The sequence below is a fragment of the Mchenga conophoros genome, linkage group LG9, assembly GCF_057382185.1.
Source record: "Mchenga conophoros isolate Kocher_MC1m ecotype Shallow Benthic linkage group LG9, M_conophoros_male_GT1.1, whole genome shotgun sequence".
Classification (NCBI taxonomy): Eukaryota; Metazoa; Chordata; class Actinopteri; order Cichliformes; family Cichlidae; genus Mchenga; species Mchenga conophoros.
The window spans coordinates 35100352-35115248 of record NC_140534.1 but is presented as its reverse complement, the minus strand read 5'-3'; the positions used below and the strand labels follow the sequence as shown (position 1 = coordinate 35115248).

General features: G+C 45.9%; 1 protein-coding gene across 11 annotated transcripts in view; it reads right to left on the bottom strand.

The window, feature by feature from the left end:
* The window catches only part of lg9h18orf63 (linkage group 9 C18orf63 homolog), a 23716-nt gene extending 8847 nt beyond the window's left edge, over positions 1 to 14869 (bottom strand). For 2 of the 11 annotated variants that reach the window (XM_085285710.1, XM_085285719.1), the window contains exons 1-12: positions 14734 to 14869; positions 14192 to 14337; positions 12865 to 13000; positions 12581 to 12659; positions 9039 to 9095; positions 8820 to 8931; positions 8092 to 8133; positions 7917 to 7993; positions 7542 to 7654; positions 6306 to 6402; positions 5358 to 5443; positions 4943 to 5129 (exon numbers count right to left, since the gene is read on the bottom strand). In XM_085285710.1, the coding sequence (XP_085141836.1) occupies positions 4943 to 5129; positions 5358 to 5443; positions 6306 to 6402; positions 7542 to 7654; positions 7917 to 7993; positions 8092 to 8133; positions 8820 to 8931; positions 9039 to 9095; positions 12581 to 12659; positions 12865 to 13000; positions 14192 to 14333 (1128 nt within the window). In that variant the 5' untranslated portion in view covers positions 14334 to 14337; positions 14734 to 14869. Of the gene's footprint in view, positions 1 to 4942; positions 5130 to 5357; positions 5444 to 6305; positions 6403 to 7541; positions 7655 to 7916; positions 7994 to 8091; positions 8134 to 8819; positions 8932 to 9038; positions 9129 to 12580; positions 12660 to 12864; positions 13001 to 13628; positions 13787 to 14191; positions 14407 to 14733 lie in introns of those variants that run through there. The other 9 variants (XM_085285708.1, XM_085285709.1, XM_085285714.1 and 6 more) reach the window with 9 other exon arrangements.
* Between the last annotated feature and the right edge of the window lie 28 nt (positions 14870 to 14897).

The window sequence follows — 14897 nt, the reverse complement described above, 5'->3', positions numbered from 1 at the left end:
ATTTATTTAATATTACTTTCTACTCCAGGATCTTTTTCTAGCTGACGGCTGTAACTGTGCAGGGGCGGATCTAGCAAAGTTTAGCCAGGGGGGCCGATAGGGCATGAACAGGGAAAAGGGGGCACAAAGACATACTTTTCTTTCTTATTCTCATTTAAAATGTCGAGCTTTTAATAAATAATTATCTGAATCTGATGTAAAACGAATAGAAGTCCATTACTGTATATAGTAACTGTTAAGTCTAATATACCCCAGTAAGCTATAGTACTTTTTCCATCTGTGCAGTCTGCAGTTCTGTAGAAGAAAGAGGTTGAATCTATTTAATTATTGTGGAAAAATAATTGATTTCTGTGCTTTTTTTTTTACATGTGCATTAAATTAAAGTTGATCATGTCGATTAAGCATCACGAGGCGGAGGCTGGGGGTGGTTCTCTTTTTTATTTTGCTGGGAGTTTGCAACCCCATTAGTTTGGTTGCGTAATATTTCTGCTAAGTGCTCTTTAAACTAGCAGAATAGGGAGGATGGTGCAGGTTTAAGTTTATTAGATTGATCAGTATTATTATAAATATTTTGGGAGCAGTGTATTTTACATACAGGTTTAACAGAATAGCAGCAAGATATTAAGTTCTCAAGCAGCAGAGATGAAGATCTCATTCTCAGTCACTCATACCAGCTTTCAATCTAACAGTCACACCCCGATGAACCAACCCGGAACAACCTGGGGATGAGATGGACGCATGTATGGTTAAATGGGTGGAGGGATGGATGGATGGTTAAATGGGTGGAGGGATGGATGGATGGTTAAATGGGTGGAGAGATGGATGGATGGTTAAATGGGTGGATGGAGGGATGGATGGATGGTTAAATGGATGGAGGGATGGATGGATGGTTAAATGGGTGGATGGAGGGATGGATGGATGGATGGTTAAATGGGTGGATGGAGGGATGGATGGATGGATGGATGGTTAAATGGATGGAGGGATGGATGTATGGTTAAATGGATGGAGGGATGGATGGATGGTTAAATGGGTGGATGGATGGATGGTTAAATGGGTGGATGGAGGGATGGATGGTTAAATGGATGGAGGGATGGATGGATGGTTAAATGGGTGGATGGAGGGATGGATGGTTAAATGGGTGGATGGATGGATGGATGGATGGATGGATGGATGGATGGATGGTTAAATGGGTGGAGGGATGGATGGATGGTTAAATGGGTGGAGGGATGGATGGATGGTTAAATGGGTGGATGGAGGGATGGATGGATGGTTAAAAGGATGGAGGGATGGATGGATGGTTAAATGGGTGGATGGAGGGATGGATGGATGGATGGTTAAATGGGTGGATGGAGGGATGGATGGATGGATGGATGGATGGATGGTTAAATGGATGGAGGGATGGATGGATGGTTAAATGGGTGGAGGGATGGATGGATGGTTAAATGGATGGAGGGATGGATGGATGGTTAAATGGGTGGATGGAGGGATGGATGGATGGATGGTTAAATGGGTGGATGGAGGGATGGATGGATGGATGGTTAAATGGATGGAGGGATGGATGGATGGTTAAATGGATGGAGGGATGGATGGATGGTTAAATGGGTGGAGGGATGGATGGAGGGATGGATGGGTGGATGGATGGATGGATGTATGGTTAAATGGGTGGAGGGATGGATGGATGGAGGGATGGGTGGAGGGATGGATGGATGGTTAAATGGATGGATGGATGGAGGGATGGATGGGTGGATGGATGGATGGATGTATGGTTAAATGGGTGGAGGGATGGATGGATGGAGGGATAGGTGGGTGGATGGATGGATGGTTAAATGGGTGGATGGAGGGATGGATGGATGGATGGATGGTTAAATGGATGGAGGGATGGATGGATGGTTAAATGGGTGGATGGAGGGATGGATGGATGGATGGTTAAATGGGTGGATGGAGGGATGGATGGATGGATGGATGGTTAAATGGATGGAGGGATGGATGGATGGTTAAATGGGTGGAGGGATGGATGGATGGTTAAATGGATGGATGGATGGAGGGATGGATGGGTGGATGGATGGATGGATGTATGGTTAAATGGGTGGAGGGATGGATGGATGGAGGGATGGGTGGGTGGATGGATGGATGGAGGGATGTATGGTTAAATGGGTGGATGGAGGGATGGGTGGGTGGATGGATGGATGGATGGATGGATGGAGGGATGGATGGTTAAATGGGTGGAGGGATGGATGGATGTATGGTTAAATGGATGGAGGGATGGATGGTTAAATGGGTGGAGGGATGGGTGGGTGCTGGTCAGGAGAAACCTTTCTAAAGGTGAATAAACGATCCTTTTGAGCGTCAGTTCCAGCCTCGGCTCAGCCTACAGATGGGATCAGTGGTCTTATACATGGAAATAAGAAGCAGCATAAATATTTCAGTTCACCCTGTGAGCGCTGAATCGATCGCTCGCACAGCTGCAGCCTGTGAATAAGAATCATCTGCAGGACAAAATGAGAAATAACTTTAATCCCACCTGCTTTATTGCACTTTATCCCTTCATCTATTGACTTGTGTGAAAGGAAAGAGCTGTGCAGAAAACACATTTATTCAAGCTTAAAGGCAGATATGCTACCTGTTGTACTCCTGTGCATGAAAGGTTTTTCCTCAGCACTCATAAAACTGCCTGTGGAGAGTTTACAAGGTGGGAACGCTCAGAAATCACTGCTTTGCCCACACCAACACTCACACCTGTTCCCCAGGCCATGAAAGAAAGATCTGTGAGGTATACTCTGTTTGGAACACCAGGCTGTCCGAGCTGCTTCAAGTCCTCGTGGCTCAGATTTAACAAGGAGCTGGAAACGTTCCTCAGAGCTTTTGGTCCACGCTGACTCGACAGCATCATGTTGGTGCAGATTTACCGCCCGCATCCATGAGAATGTGAATTCCTTCACATCCCGGAGCTGTGACAGGACTGAGATCTGTGGAGACCGTGTGAGGGCAGTGAACTCAGGTTCACGTTTGAGATGCTCTGAGCTCTGACACATGGAGCATTATCCTGATGGAAGAAGCATCACAAGATGGTTCACATGATGAACAGCAACACTCAGGTTAGCTGTGGGGTTTAAATGATGCTCAGATGGTACCAAGGGTCCCAAAGTGTGCTCAAAACGTATCCCGCACACCATCAGGAGGATGAACTGCTGATAAAGGCAGGATGAGTCCATGCTTTCATGGGGTTTACACTAGAGATGGACCGATCCGATATTACGTATCGGTCCGATACTGACCTAAATTACTGGATCGGATATCGGAGAGAAATAAAAAATGTAATCCGATCCATTAAATATTACGAAAGCACCTCACAAAACTTGTGACATGGCGTAACTCAGCTCAGAACCGTAGCACGTCTGAGAAGTATGCGTCACATGATAGAGCGGCTGTGGCATGCGAGACCTGTCGGCGGTCTGGTGGAGCACTTGGAGCCTCGCTACCAACCCTGCATTTCATCTCCGAGGAAGTTTTCCCAGAGAGAAGTGAAGCAAGTGTGTAAGTTCACCTCTGAATGTTTGTAAAGCATTCCAGCCTAAGGCTTAACAACTAATCTCTCTCCCTCTCCTGCTGCTACTTCAATCATGAAACTGATCAGCTGATCGGCTTTTCTGTCGCGAGTCCGTGTCTCTGGTTTGTTTTTGGCCCACTTTGCACCAGAAAGAGGAAACCAGCGGCTGAACAACAGCAGCACGTTTAAGCTTGATCAGCTGTTGATAGAATTTATTTAATATTACTTTCTACTCGAGGATCTTTTTCTAGCTGACGGCTGTAACTGTGCAGGGGCGGATCTAGCAAAGTTTAGCCAGGGGGGCCGATAGGGCATGAACAGGGAAAAGGGGGCACAAAGACATACTTTTCTTTCTTATTCTCATTTAAAATGTCGAGCTTTTAATAAATAATTATCTGAATCTGATGTAAAACGAATAGAAGTCCATTACTGTATATAGTAACTGTTAAGTCTAATATACCCCAGTAAGCTATAGTACTTTTTCCATCTGTGCAGTCTGCAGTTCTGTAGAAGAAAGAGGTTGAATCTATTTAATTATTGTGGAAAAATAATTGATTTCTGTGCTTTTTTTTTACATGTGCATTAAATTAAAGTTGATCATGTCGATTAAGCATCACGAGGCGGAGGCTGGGGGTGGTTCTCTTTTTTATTTTGCTGGGAGTTTGCAACCCCATTAGTTTGGTTGCGTAATATTTCTGCTAAGTGCTCTTTAAACTAGCAGAATAGGGAGGATGGTGCAGGTTTAAGTTTATTAGATTGATCAGTATTATTATAAATATTTTGGGAGCAGTGTATTTTACATACAGGTTTAACAGAATAGCAGCAAGATATTAAAAAAACAGTTTTATTGGTTAAAAACACTATATTGGATTCATATCGGTATCGGCAGATATCCAAATGTATGATATCGGTATCGGACATAAAAAAGTGGCATCGTGCCATCTCTACATCTGGATTTCTCCAGATACTCTCCTGTATACTTTGGTTGTAATGACTAGTTACTTGAGTTACTGCTGCCATTCTAATGTGACCTCTGATTTCTCCCAGAGAACCAGAGCTCACTGGATAGTTCCTCATTTTCATACCATCCTCGGTAAACCCCAGACATGGTTCACAGGAAAATCCCAGCAACCACGCCATGCTCATGGTTGGTTTGTGCTACAGCCAGTGCCTACATGCACTGAGTTGTGATATTTCCACTGAAAAGCAGGTGACCAGATGTAGCTTACAAATGTTATTACTGACGTCAGTTTGGATGCAGCAGGGCCAGAAAGTGCTGCACCTACAAGCTGAACAGCTCACGGCTGACCGCCACACGACAGAGCCACGAAGCGTTTGCAGCACAGTGAGATTATCCTCGTAACACACATCTATACACAGTGTGTGTGTGTGTACCTGTAAAGATCCAGCGCTGCTCAGCCGGACTGCACGGTAACAGGGCTGTCTGCTCAGATGTGCAGGGAAGCCACACACAGTCTTCAGTGTGTGCCTGACGTCAGACAGGAAGCCGCCCAGCGCCCCCTGCAGGTCGACCCGAGGACAACGCTGCACCGGCTGCAGGCGGATGCAGCTCAGAGGGTAGCTGCTCAGGACAGAGGTGAAAACTTTATCAGATTTGAGATTTTCCTTCTCACTGCAGAGCAGCGATGGTTCATGCTGCTGCTCTGTCCTTGTTGGTAGTAAAACACGAGGCGCATCTTTACTCCTGCATGTAACTCTGAGTATATCGTACTGTTCATCTCTACCTGCCATCTGACAAACACTGTAACAACACTGATTTAAATGTGGTTTAATGCGGCTCTGAGGATACCTGAAGAGTATCTCTCCCAGCAGCCTGAAGTAGACGCTGCAGTACAGCACCTCATCCTCTGCCAGCTCAGGCAGTCTGTAGCCATACTGGAAAACACAGAAACAGATCAAACTTCGTGTCTGCTCCTCAGCATCAGACATGAAGCTCCTGCAGTTTATTCAAACTGTGATATATCCCATCGTACTGATACTGTTGCTCAGAGCTGGTCAAGGAACAAAAACCTGCGTTTGCATTTAGACTGGGACGCTTGCAGTGTCGTAGTAAAGCTGATTTAGTTGGGTTTTTAACTTTATTTAAAAAGCAGTAGGTAATTTGCATCTCCTGATGGAACTGTGATGGCTCAAACACTGCTGAGAAACATCATCAAAAAGAACTTGGAGCCACCTTTATGAACCCTGTAAATATTCCCAGTATGAAGTTAAAGGTTGGAGAGCTCATACTCAGACTGTGGACTGTAATTAACAGTCTCAGACTCACTGCAGAAAACCCGCAAAAACTGGAACTGTGCTGTTTTTCAGGGTGGAGCAAAGGAGCACATGCAGAGGGTTGGTGTGATGAGGAGGATGTGCGGGGTAAGGTGGACATAAATATCTGTCATTTAATGCTTTATCTACTTTGGTTTAGTAAGCCAGACCATTTATAATGTGCTCGTCTGCAACACAATAATTTATTCAGAAGTCCCAAATTTCTTTGGAGCGTGTTCTGGTCCAAGCAGGTCTTTATGTGAGCAGAACTCTGACTCCAGCAGAGCGGTCTGTGCACCTTTCAGCACTACTGTCATTCCCCTCCGTGTTTCTAAAGCTTTTCTGCTTCCTGCCTCAGAGTAACCTCACATTCAGTCTGAGTCACGTTGCCATGCCAGCCTCATGTGCTCCACAGGAGATCTGTCCACTCAGCTCCTGGGTTTAAGAAGAGGCTGAGACCGTGTGTGTGTGTGTGTGTGTGTACCATGCGGTTCCAGTGCTTCTGCAGGTCTCTGTAGCTCCTGAACGGTCCATGCTTGGGCAGCTGGCGGCTGATGAAGATGACCTGACCTTTCTTCATGCTAGCACAGAGACACAAACCAGCCTGTCAATGAACACTGCAGCCGTCAGAGCCCAGCTGTGATCACACAGAGCTGCAGCTCCACCTGCTGCTCACAGCCAGGATAACACCCACTAACGTTACAGCACCCACAGGTGAAGAGAACGACCGTGACACTAACAGCACACACTGATCTGCTGACTACAGTCAGGTAATCACGGCCTTTAAAATGACGCCCACGTTACATCTGAGTGTGATTAGAAAGTAAAAGCCGTGAGCACGACACCTCAGCGTTGCTGTGTGACCACACACCCACCCTACACCTGCTGCACATACACACTCTCCTGTTTATGTGACTCACATTTCGCTCCATGTAAGTGAAGCTGCGTCTCACTGTGAGCTCATCTGTACCTCGGGACAATCACAACCTAACGTGGCTGCGAGCCGGCAGCTCACAGGTTTGCTGTTTGTTAAACAAGCTGATAAAGATCTGTTTTTTCTGTTCACACCCTCAGCTTCTCCTGCCAGAGCCCAGAGGTGGTCCATCCTCCGACAGCTCAGCTGTTCGGGCAGAATGAGGGCGCGGCATTCATCAGCTGGTTCTAAAGTTGTGGCAATCTCTGAGAGACCAATCAGAGGCCATCTCACGTGGCGCCTACGGTAAACAGAAACTGCTGTAACCTGCTGTGCAGGCAGAAGAAGCTGCTGCAAAGATAAACGATCGTACGGCGTCAGTCAGACCAGCTGTGAACGTCCCTCAGTCTGAGAGCTTCTGCTGCCAGGAGAAGCTGACACTAACGTCACCAAGACAGCTCTAAAGGCCTCCAGAACCAGCGATCTGCAAACAGGCGGCGAGACTGTCGGTTGGACGGTGTGAAAGCATCTCATTAGCTGATGGAGGCGAGGAGGTACGAGCTGAGGACGTGGAGACGCTCACCAGCGTGACGACCTCTCTGACGACATGAAGGATGTCTTCACAAATGTTCCCTTACCCTCTGGTTTGACCCAAAAACGATGATATAAAAGTCTGTGCACGGTTCTGTGATACTATCTTTGAAGAGCAGGAGTTTAATGAGGTCACATTTCATCCAAATCTTTACAGTGATGAGCAGCGGCTGTTCGGTGCTGCCTGAGTTTGTCCAGCAGGTGGCGTCATCGTACCTGGGCAGGACGTGACACCACACGGCTCCTGCGGTGGAGGCCAGGTCGACGACGAAGTCAGGGTCACTGCATAACCTCTGGAGCACCAGCGGGGGCAGGTCGAAGTCCCCCAGCTGAAACACAAACATCCTGCTTCAGTCTCATTTTTCCTCCTTAACAGCACTTCTGTGAAGGAAGACTTGACCTGAGCATTTAATTCTTCTTTAATAAACTTTAACTCAAACTAAGTTGAAGTGTGAGTTTAAATCGCAGCAGTGAGGGTCAAGTTAAAACGTTCAGTGGTTTTTATAAAAGCCACAGAGGCAGCAAACCTCGGTCTGTTCAGCTCGCCATGTTACTCACGACATTTACATAAAGGTGTTCTTGTTGTCTTACGGTGGTCAGGGGCAGTCGGACAGCGCTGGCCTCAATGCTGAAACACATGTGGGCCTCAGTGACACTCAGCTCCATGCCTAACACACACACACACACACACACACACACACACACAGTAATGTTTAATGTGTCACTGTGTGCAGGTCACTGGGAGGAGGTAAAGGGTGAAACTTACTGACAGCGTTGAGCCTCCCGCTCTCAGTCAGGAAGTCTTTTCCTGGAAACAAACAGAGAGGACAGAGCTCGTCACTGCACGGACTCTCAAGTGTGCGAGCTGCAGTTTGACAGGAAACAAAAGGATCACACTTTGCTCGCCTCTATCACACTAACACATGGCAGATATTTGATGAGTTGAACCACAGCAGTACGGTTCAGTCTCAGGTGGTGATGAGCAAAGACTAACACGTGTTATTCAGCAGCTGTTACAACATGCTGCTTTTGCTTCAGTCAGATCTGTGCGCTCCATCATTTCTCTCTGACTTCAAACTCTTTGTTTTATTCAGACTCGTGGAAGGTGAACGTTTGTGTCACTTCAGCCTTGGGCTGCAAACGTGCTGAGTGACAGCAGCGAATACATTGAGGCCAGGTTGTACAAATAACGGCTCGTTTTCCCGGCTCTGCAGGAGACCTGGGCCTGTTTGCATTGGGAGGTGTCAACACCGATAATCACGTCAAGATTATCTCGCTGTCATGACGAGTGATAAGTGAACACTGTGACTGAAATGGATCAAATCAGAAGGGGCCATAACCAGAACTACACCATGTTGGTGCAACCTGGAAAATGAACCTGATGTGGGACAGTTCATTCTCTCAAAGCCCCATTAGAGATGCAACCTTATCAAACGAGACTGCACTCGCCCAAATTAAACAAGAACAAATCAAGTTGTTCCACACGTGTCGCACCTGAGACGAGGAAGAGACCGACTTTGTTCCAGCTGGGGGACAGTCTGCTGATTAGAGAGTAGGACAGGCAACGCTGGAGGTCCCCTGGAAGCACAGACTGAGGAGAGCCCAGCTACACACACACAGATTACATTTTCATCAAGTACAACAGAGAAAGAACAGCAGGAATAAACATGAACAGTGTCAGTTATGGGACTTCACCCAGGTCTCCAGTCCCACCTGCAGACGGTGTCTGTGTCCAAACACCTGGAGGATGCCGTTCTGTAAGAACGAGGTCTGCAGGAACAGGACAGTGAGGGTGAGGTGGTGCTAGAAAAAAACAGTTTGTCAGTAAAAAAGAAGCCTGGAAGTAACAGAAGTCCCCCGAGGAGGCGGGCTTATGGCAGACTTCTGTAAACCAGCCAGTTCCTCCCTTTGGGTGGGATTTCTGCCCTGGGAGTAGGAGCGATGGGAAGGTGGTGTGTGAGATGGAGAGGTGGGCGTGTGTGTACTGAGACGTTCCAGCCCTCACCTACGGCCATGAGGTCATGACTGCAGGTGTGACGCAGGGATGCAGAGCAGCTCCACTCCAGAGCTGAACTGCTGCTTCTTCAGCTGTTACTGGTCCCAAAGGAGCTGCAGCTCATATTAAAGACCTTTGTAGTGTCCAGCAGGGGGCGACTCCTCTGCTCAAACTGTTTTCTGATGAGTTTATGGTCTCTGTCTACAGTCAGATTTTACTCAGTACGGCACAGGGAGCTTAATTTGATCAGTAAAATCAGTGACAGCAGGGTTACGTTGCTCAGCGACAGTTCAAGTCCTCAGCTTGAGACGTTCAGACCTGAGTTCACAAACTAGCCTGTGTTGTTTTATTGGGGTATTTTCATGCAGGTTATGGACAGAATAACACAAATACAAGCTCCGCCCTGAAATATGAATCTCCTGCACGTCTTAATGAAAATATTCATACAAAACATTTTTCATGACTTCATTGAATATATTCAAGTTACTGAATTAAATAAATCAGCTGATTCTGGTTGGACGTTTTTTCACATTTGACTGATTTCATGTCCTTGGGATTTATTTCCCTGCGTACCGGCCCCCACCGTCAGCCAATCAGAACATGAGTTGTCTGAAAAGGGTGGGTAGCCTTAGAGGAGCTGCACCAAAGCCCCTCTTTTAGATAAAGAAGGATTATTTCTGACCTTTGATTCATGCAAAGCTACTCTAGTCAAGTCCAGAATTAAAACATGGAGTAGAGCAGCTCGACTTTAACAGAAACCGAGTTAAAGTGTCATTACTGTTTATTATTTATGATCTACAGTCAGTGAAGCAAGGAGAGCAGAGCGTGAGGCAAGTGTTTATCTTAGCCTGGAACAATCTACGGGCCTGTGTGTCTCAGTGAGGACCGCGCTGAGCTGCTGACTGTGGACAGCTCCCACTGTCACAGTGAGGGTCTCAGGCCTCCGGTTACAACCAGGGTCTGCACGAGCGTCCTCACAAAGACAGCACTTTACCGCTCTGTGTGTGTGTGTGTGTGTGTGTGTGTGTGTGTGTGTGTGTGTGTGTGTGTGTGCAGCCATACCAGGAATGTCTGGAATTCAGAACAACTATTTAGGTTGCGTGTCACTGCCTGGGAGGTGTCGGCACGCAATCGTGTATGTGAGCCACGCACAGAGTGAAAAAGCAAAGAAGGAGACGAGCAGCTGTAACAGTGCTGTCTGTCAGGCATCAGCGTTTCAATCTAATAGATGTGCACGTTCCAACCACAACACTGAGTTTCTCCTGTTTTCTGCTTTTACCATCCACCAGGTCAACAGCGACCCGTCGCTGCTTTTGCAACATGTTTCACATCAGAGGTCTTCTGTTAAAAGCTGCGGGTGTGAAATGTTGCACAGGAAACAGCAACAAGTAAACTGTGTGTCACAGCGTCGAGCAGACCTGTGTGCTACAGGAAACTCTGCTAATAATCACGCACAAGGTAAGAATACGACGTCCAATCGTTAACGGTGAGTGGACGAGATAAGGGCACATCGCGCAGTCTTTGGCAGGCTGAAGACCGGCTGACGTCATGTGCACTCACGTGCACGTGGGGAAGCTGAGGCTGCAGAGCATCTCTGACAGCTCGGCTCTGGTGTCACTTTTCCTCGATTGTGTCATTTTGTTAAAGAAAACAGGGCTGATTGGCTGAAGCTGAGCAGCTGTTATCTGTCAGTCACATCTCCTGATTGGCTGCTGCTCTGAGAAACACTCATCACTGCGAGCAGGAGGGACAAATCACATCTGTCAGGACTGATTACTATCTGCTCTGAGAGTGAGTGCCTTTGTTGTGTGTGTGTGTGTGTGTGTGTGTGTGTGTGTGTGTGTGTGTGTGTGTGTGTGTAAAGGCCTGTAGCGTGTGTGCGGGCTAAGGTGGCGTGCAGAGCCTGATATGTGCGTGCGGCGTTGAAGCAGCTAACAGAGTCGACTCGTGCAGTCTGTCGAGTTTACGGAGTCAAAATCTATAAAACAGTCAGAAACCTGAAGCTCCCGAAGCTACACCCGCACAAAAACATCACGCACACGCCAAAGGAAACAAAACAACCACTGCTGCTTTTAAAAGAGCTGAGAAACAGCTTCTGCTACATCAAGTCAAACTTCAATCTAACCAGCAAAGACATCGTAGCACCGCAGCTGACCAGAGGAGCGGCTGAAGCTTCACACATAGAAACGACATCAGGAGCTCTGACATAAAAGCAGGAAGTCCCTTTCTTGACCCTGAGCCCCTCCCAACAGGCCAAACTCCTCACAGTCATTTTAATGCTGAGCCCAGAGGCTCATATCTGCGATCTGTTTTGGTCCAAAACCCACAGCTCGTGGTCACAGGTGCCCGTGGAACAGCAGGTATACCCACAGATATGCTTTCACAATCAGCTCTGCATCACTGCATCAATCCCTCTCCCCCTCCACCCTTTCCAGCTGAGAAAAGGGTGGAGTTACAGTTACACCAGTGCGAGCTGGTGGTCGAGCCTCGATGAAGCCACAGAACCACATCATAAGGAAAAAGCAGAGACATTGATCCTGAGCCCATCGAACCCTCCACCAAGAAATTCATCCAGAAATAAGATCAGTTCAACCCTGGAGGGGTCCAAACACCAATAACCAGTCTGCCTTGTGAAGCAAAGTCTGCGGTTGTAGACGGACTGGACAGCGTCCACCAGGGGACACCTGACCTTCTTACCACTTGTCAGCCAGCCAACCCAACGCTGTCGTTCTGTCATCCTGGCTCGAGCTGAACTAACAGTGAGTTTTACAGAGAAGCAAAAGCACACATGAAGGAAAGCAGTGTGTTTACTCTATAAACCCAGTCTATCGTCTTTTCAGTGCTTTGGGGCTCAAATTTTAACTGAAATTAAAACCTGTTTAACTCTCTCACTCAACACCATCAGGAGTGCCGGCTTCCTCTTTAACACGGGGAATGCAGTAGCCAGGATTTACCAATCAGCCGCAGTCCACCTTAAATGAGCTCAGGCTCAGAGAAAGCACAAGCTACTGTGGATCATTGTAGTGTTTTTAACTTCAAATAAGTGAAATTTATTTTATAACTTTTCAGCTAATTACACTATGCAACATTTTCTTAATAATGGCATTTGTGCACTTTCATAAGGGAAACGACAGCAATAAGTGTCTCAGTGTTAGTTTGATATGGCAAACTGACATCAGGGTTTAAAGGTGGATGCTTAAAAGTGTAGGAGTGCGTGTGCATGTGTGCATGTGTGTGTGTGCGTGTGTGTGTTCCTTACAGCTATGACCACTGTGATATCAGCAAAGGAGTCCAGAGCAGGAGCAGCGAGAAGATCAGAGAACAGCAGAACCAGCTCCCTGTGAGAACACACATTCAATGTTATTTACACGTGTGCATCATTTAAGGTTCTACTGGCTCATCAGTGCCTGAACACCTGCGTCACACTTGTCCTCCCTCATCAGATGTGCATAAATGAACCTTTCACATGTTTAAATTAACTTTCAGCTCTGGTTGTCTGCTGTGGTGTGACACTAACGGTAGCTTGTCCTCTGCACCGTTCACCTGCAGGTCCTGATCTGTTTGCTCCTCAGCTCCTCGCCCTCATCCTGCAGAGTCAGGGTGACGCAGACCAGCTGCTTTGGGTCAGGAAGACTGAGGAAATACAGGGACTGGTGGCTGCTGCTCATCCTGCACACTGCTGACACAGGGAAATGACCAGGGTTAGCATCAAAGGGTCATAACATGAGTTCAAAGAGCTTCTGTGAGGTTCATAAGACACAACCAGACAAAATATACTTTAGATAAGCCGACAGTAACTGATTCTCACTCCAAATATGACCAAACAGACACGTTTTAGGTTTTGAAATGACAGTTCTGTCAACGTAATGATCTATTAAGTCCTTTAATTTATATTTACTTGTCAAAAGTTCCTACACAGAAGAAAAATGCTCAGATAGAAAATTTTATAATCTCCAAAAAACTGTTGGATAAAAAAATTGAAGGTAATAGAAGAGGATATAATTATAATTTAAATAAATAATAATAAATAATAGCTTAATGTTGATCCATATTTATAGTTTGAGCTTGAATTACTTAAAATCACCCTTATAACCACTTAAAAACTCACTGCAAACACAATAATCCTTTTTAAACATTAAGCTGAAGTTTTAAATCAGTCTCTGTCACATTTTTGTGCCTCTGACCTGAAAACTATAAAAGCTAATGCTATCAATAGGCTAGTAGCAGCTAACGCTAAGTTAGAGCTGCGCTTTTTTTTAAAGAATTGTTTTAATTTTAAATTTAAAGTTAATATCTCAGTCACTAACCTTGTTCTAATGCTTACACTACACCAAAATGAAACTTATCTTCTGTTGGAAATAGTTTTGTTAGAAAGAAGCATTTCAAAAAGCGTAAATACAAGATATAAGGTTAGCAAAACTCTCTTTAACAGTAGTCAAAGATGGGTGAGGGAAGAAGAGGAACTCTCACTCTCCTTCGTTTAGTGAAATAAATCTTTTCTATTGAAGATGGGGTGCCGTTTATATGTGTATGTTTACAAGCTGCATATTAATAACTATTTAATAAAATGCATGTTAACGACTCCTTAACAGAACAAGTGGAGCATGATGCCTGATTAATGTTTAGTCTGATTTAACTTTTTTTTTTTGCTGCATAGTGATGAGTTGTATTAATAGAAGAACTTTGAGTTCGGGTTCGCGTGTTTTCCCGCCGTAGAGCCGCTCCAGTATCAGTCTAAATTTTCTACTCGGAATGCCAATTTATGACATAACATTAACCAAGTTATGCAGGTCAAATGGGATTTGCGACTACAACCGGATGTCCGGCTGCCCGCTGAAACGCTCAGATTAGGAAAAAAAAATCTCAGTACGTGGGCTACGTGAGAAGACCCGAACCGTTGCGTGAGAAGTGAGTTTCCTTGACAGCCGATGAACTCCGGCGAACTTTACCCTCGTCCTCGCCCATAGTCTCACTGATGATTGGCACGGGAAGAGCCAATCACAGACGACCATTATCCTGGAGGAGGGAAGGAAAAGCCAATAGCATATTAGGAGAGCGGTGGGGAGGGCGGTCTCCGCCAGTGTGTCAGGAACTTTGAGACACCATCATAAAGCAACCAGTAATAACGACGAGCACAACGGAAATTACAAAGCAGTATTTCATAATAAAAGCACAATGCAGCATAATAATGATAATAATAACGACATAAATAAATAAAACGCATAGGTTTAGTACACCAGCATATTTGCAATGAAATATATAAGCTATAGATATCAGGGCACTTATTTGAGGAATCATTTGAAGCATTATGTTACTTAACTTTAATGTTATTTTGTAAAGGTTATGAAAATAAAATACTTCAACTTTTTGCTGATAACTGCCATTCTTTCTGAAGAAGTCCGTTTCACTAACCGGAGAAGGCTTTTATTTTGGAGGCAGCAGCAGGAGGCGACACTGAGCTCAGGTGAATTCAGCAGCTGGGGTTTGCTCAACGCTGGAAGTTAGCGTGGACTCTCTCTGGGGTAAATGTCGGTGTGTTTTTGTGGACTCACTGTCTTGACACCCTCGCTGCGATT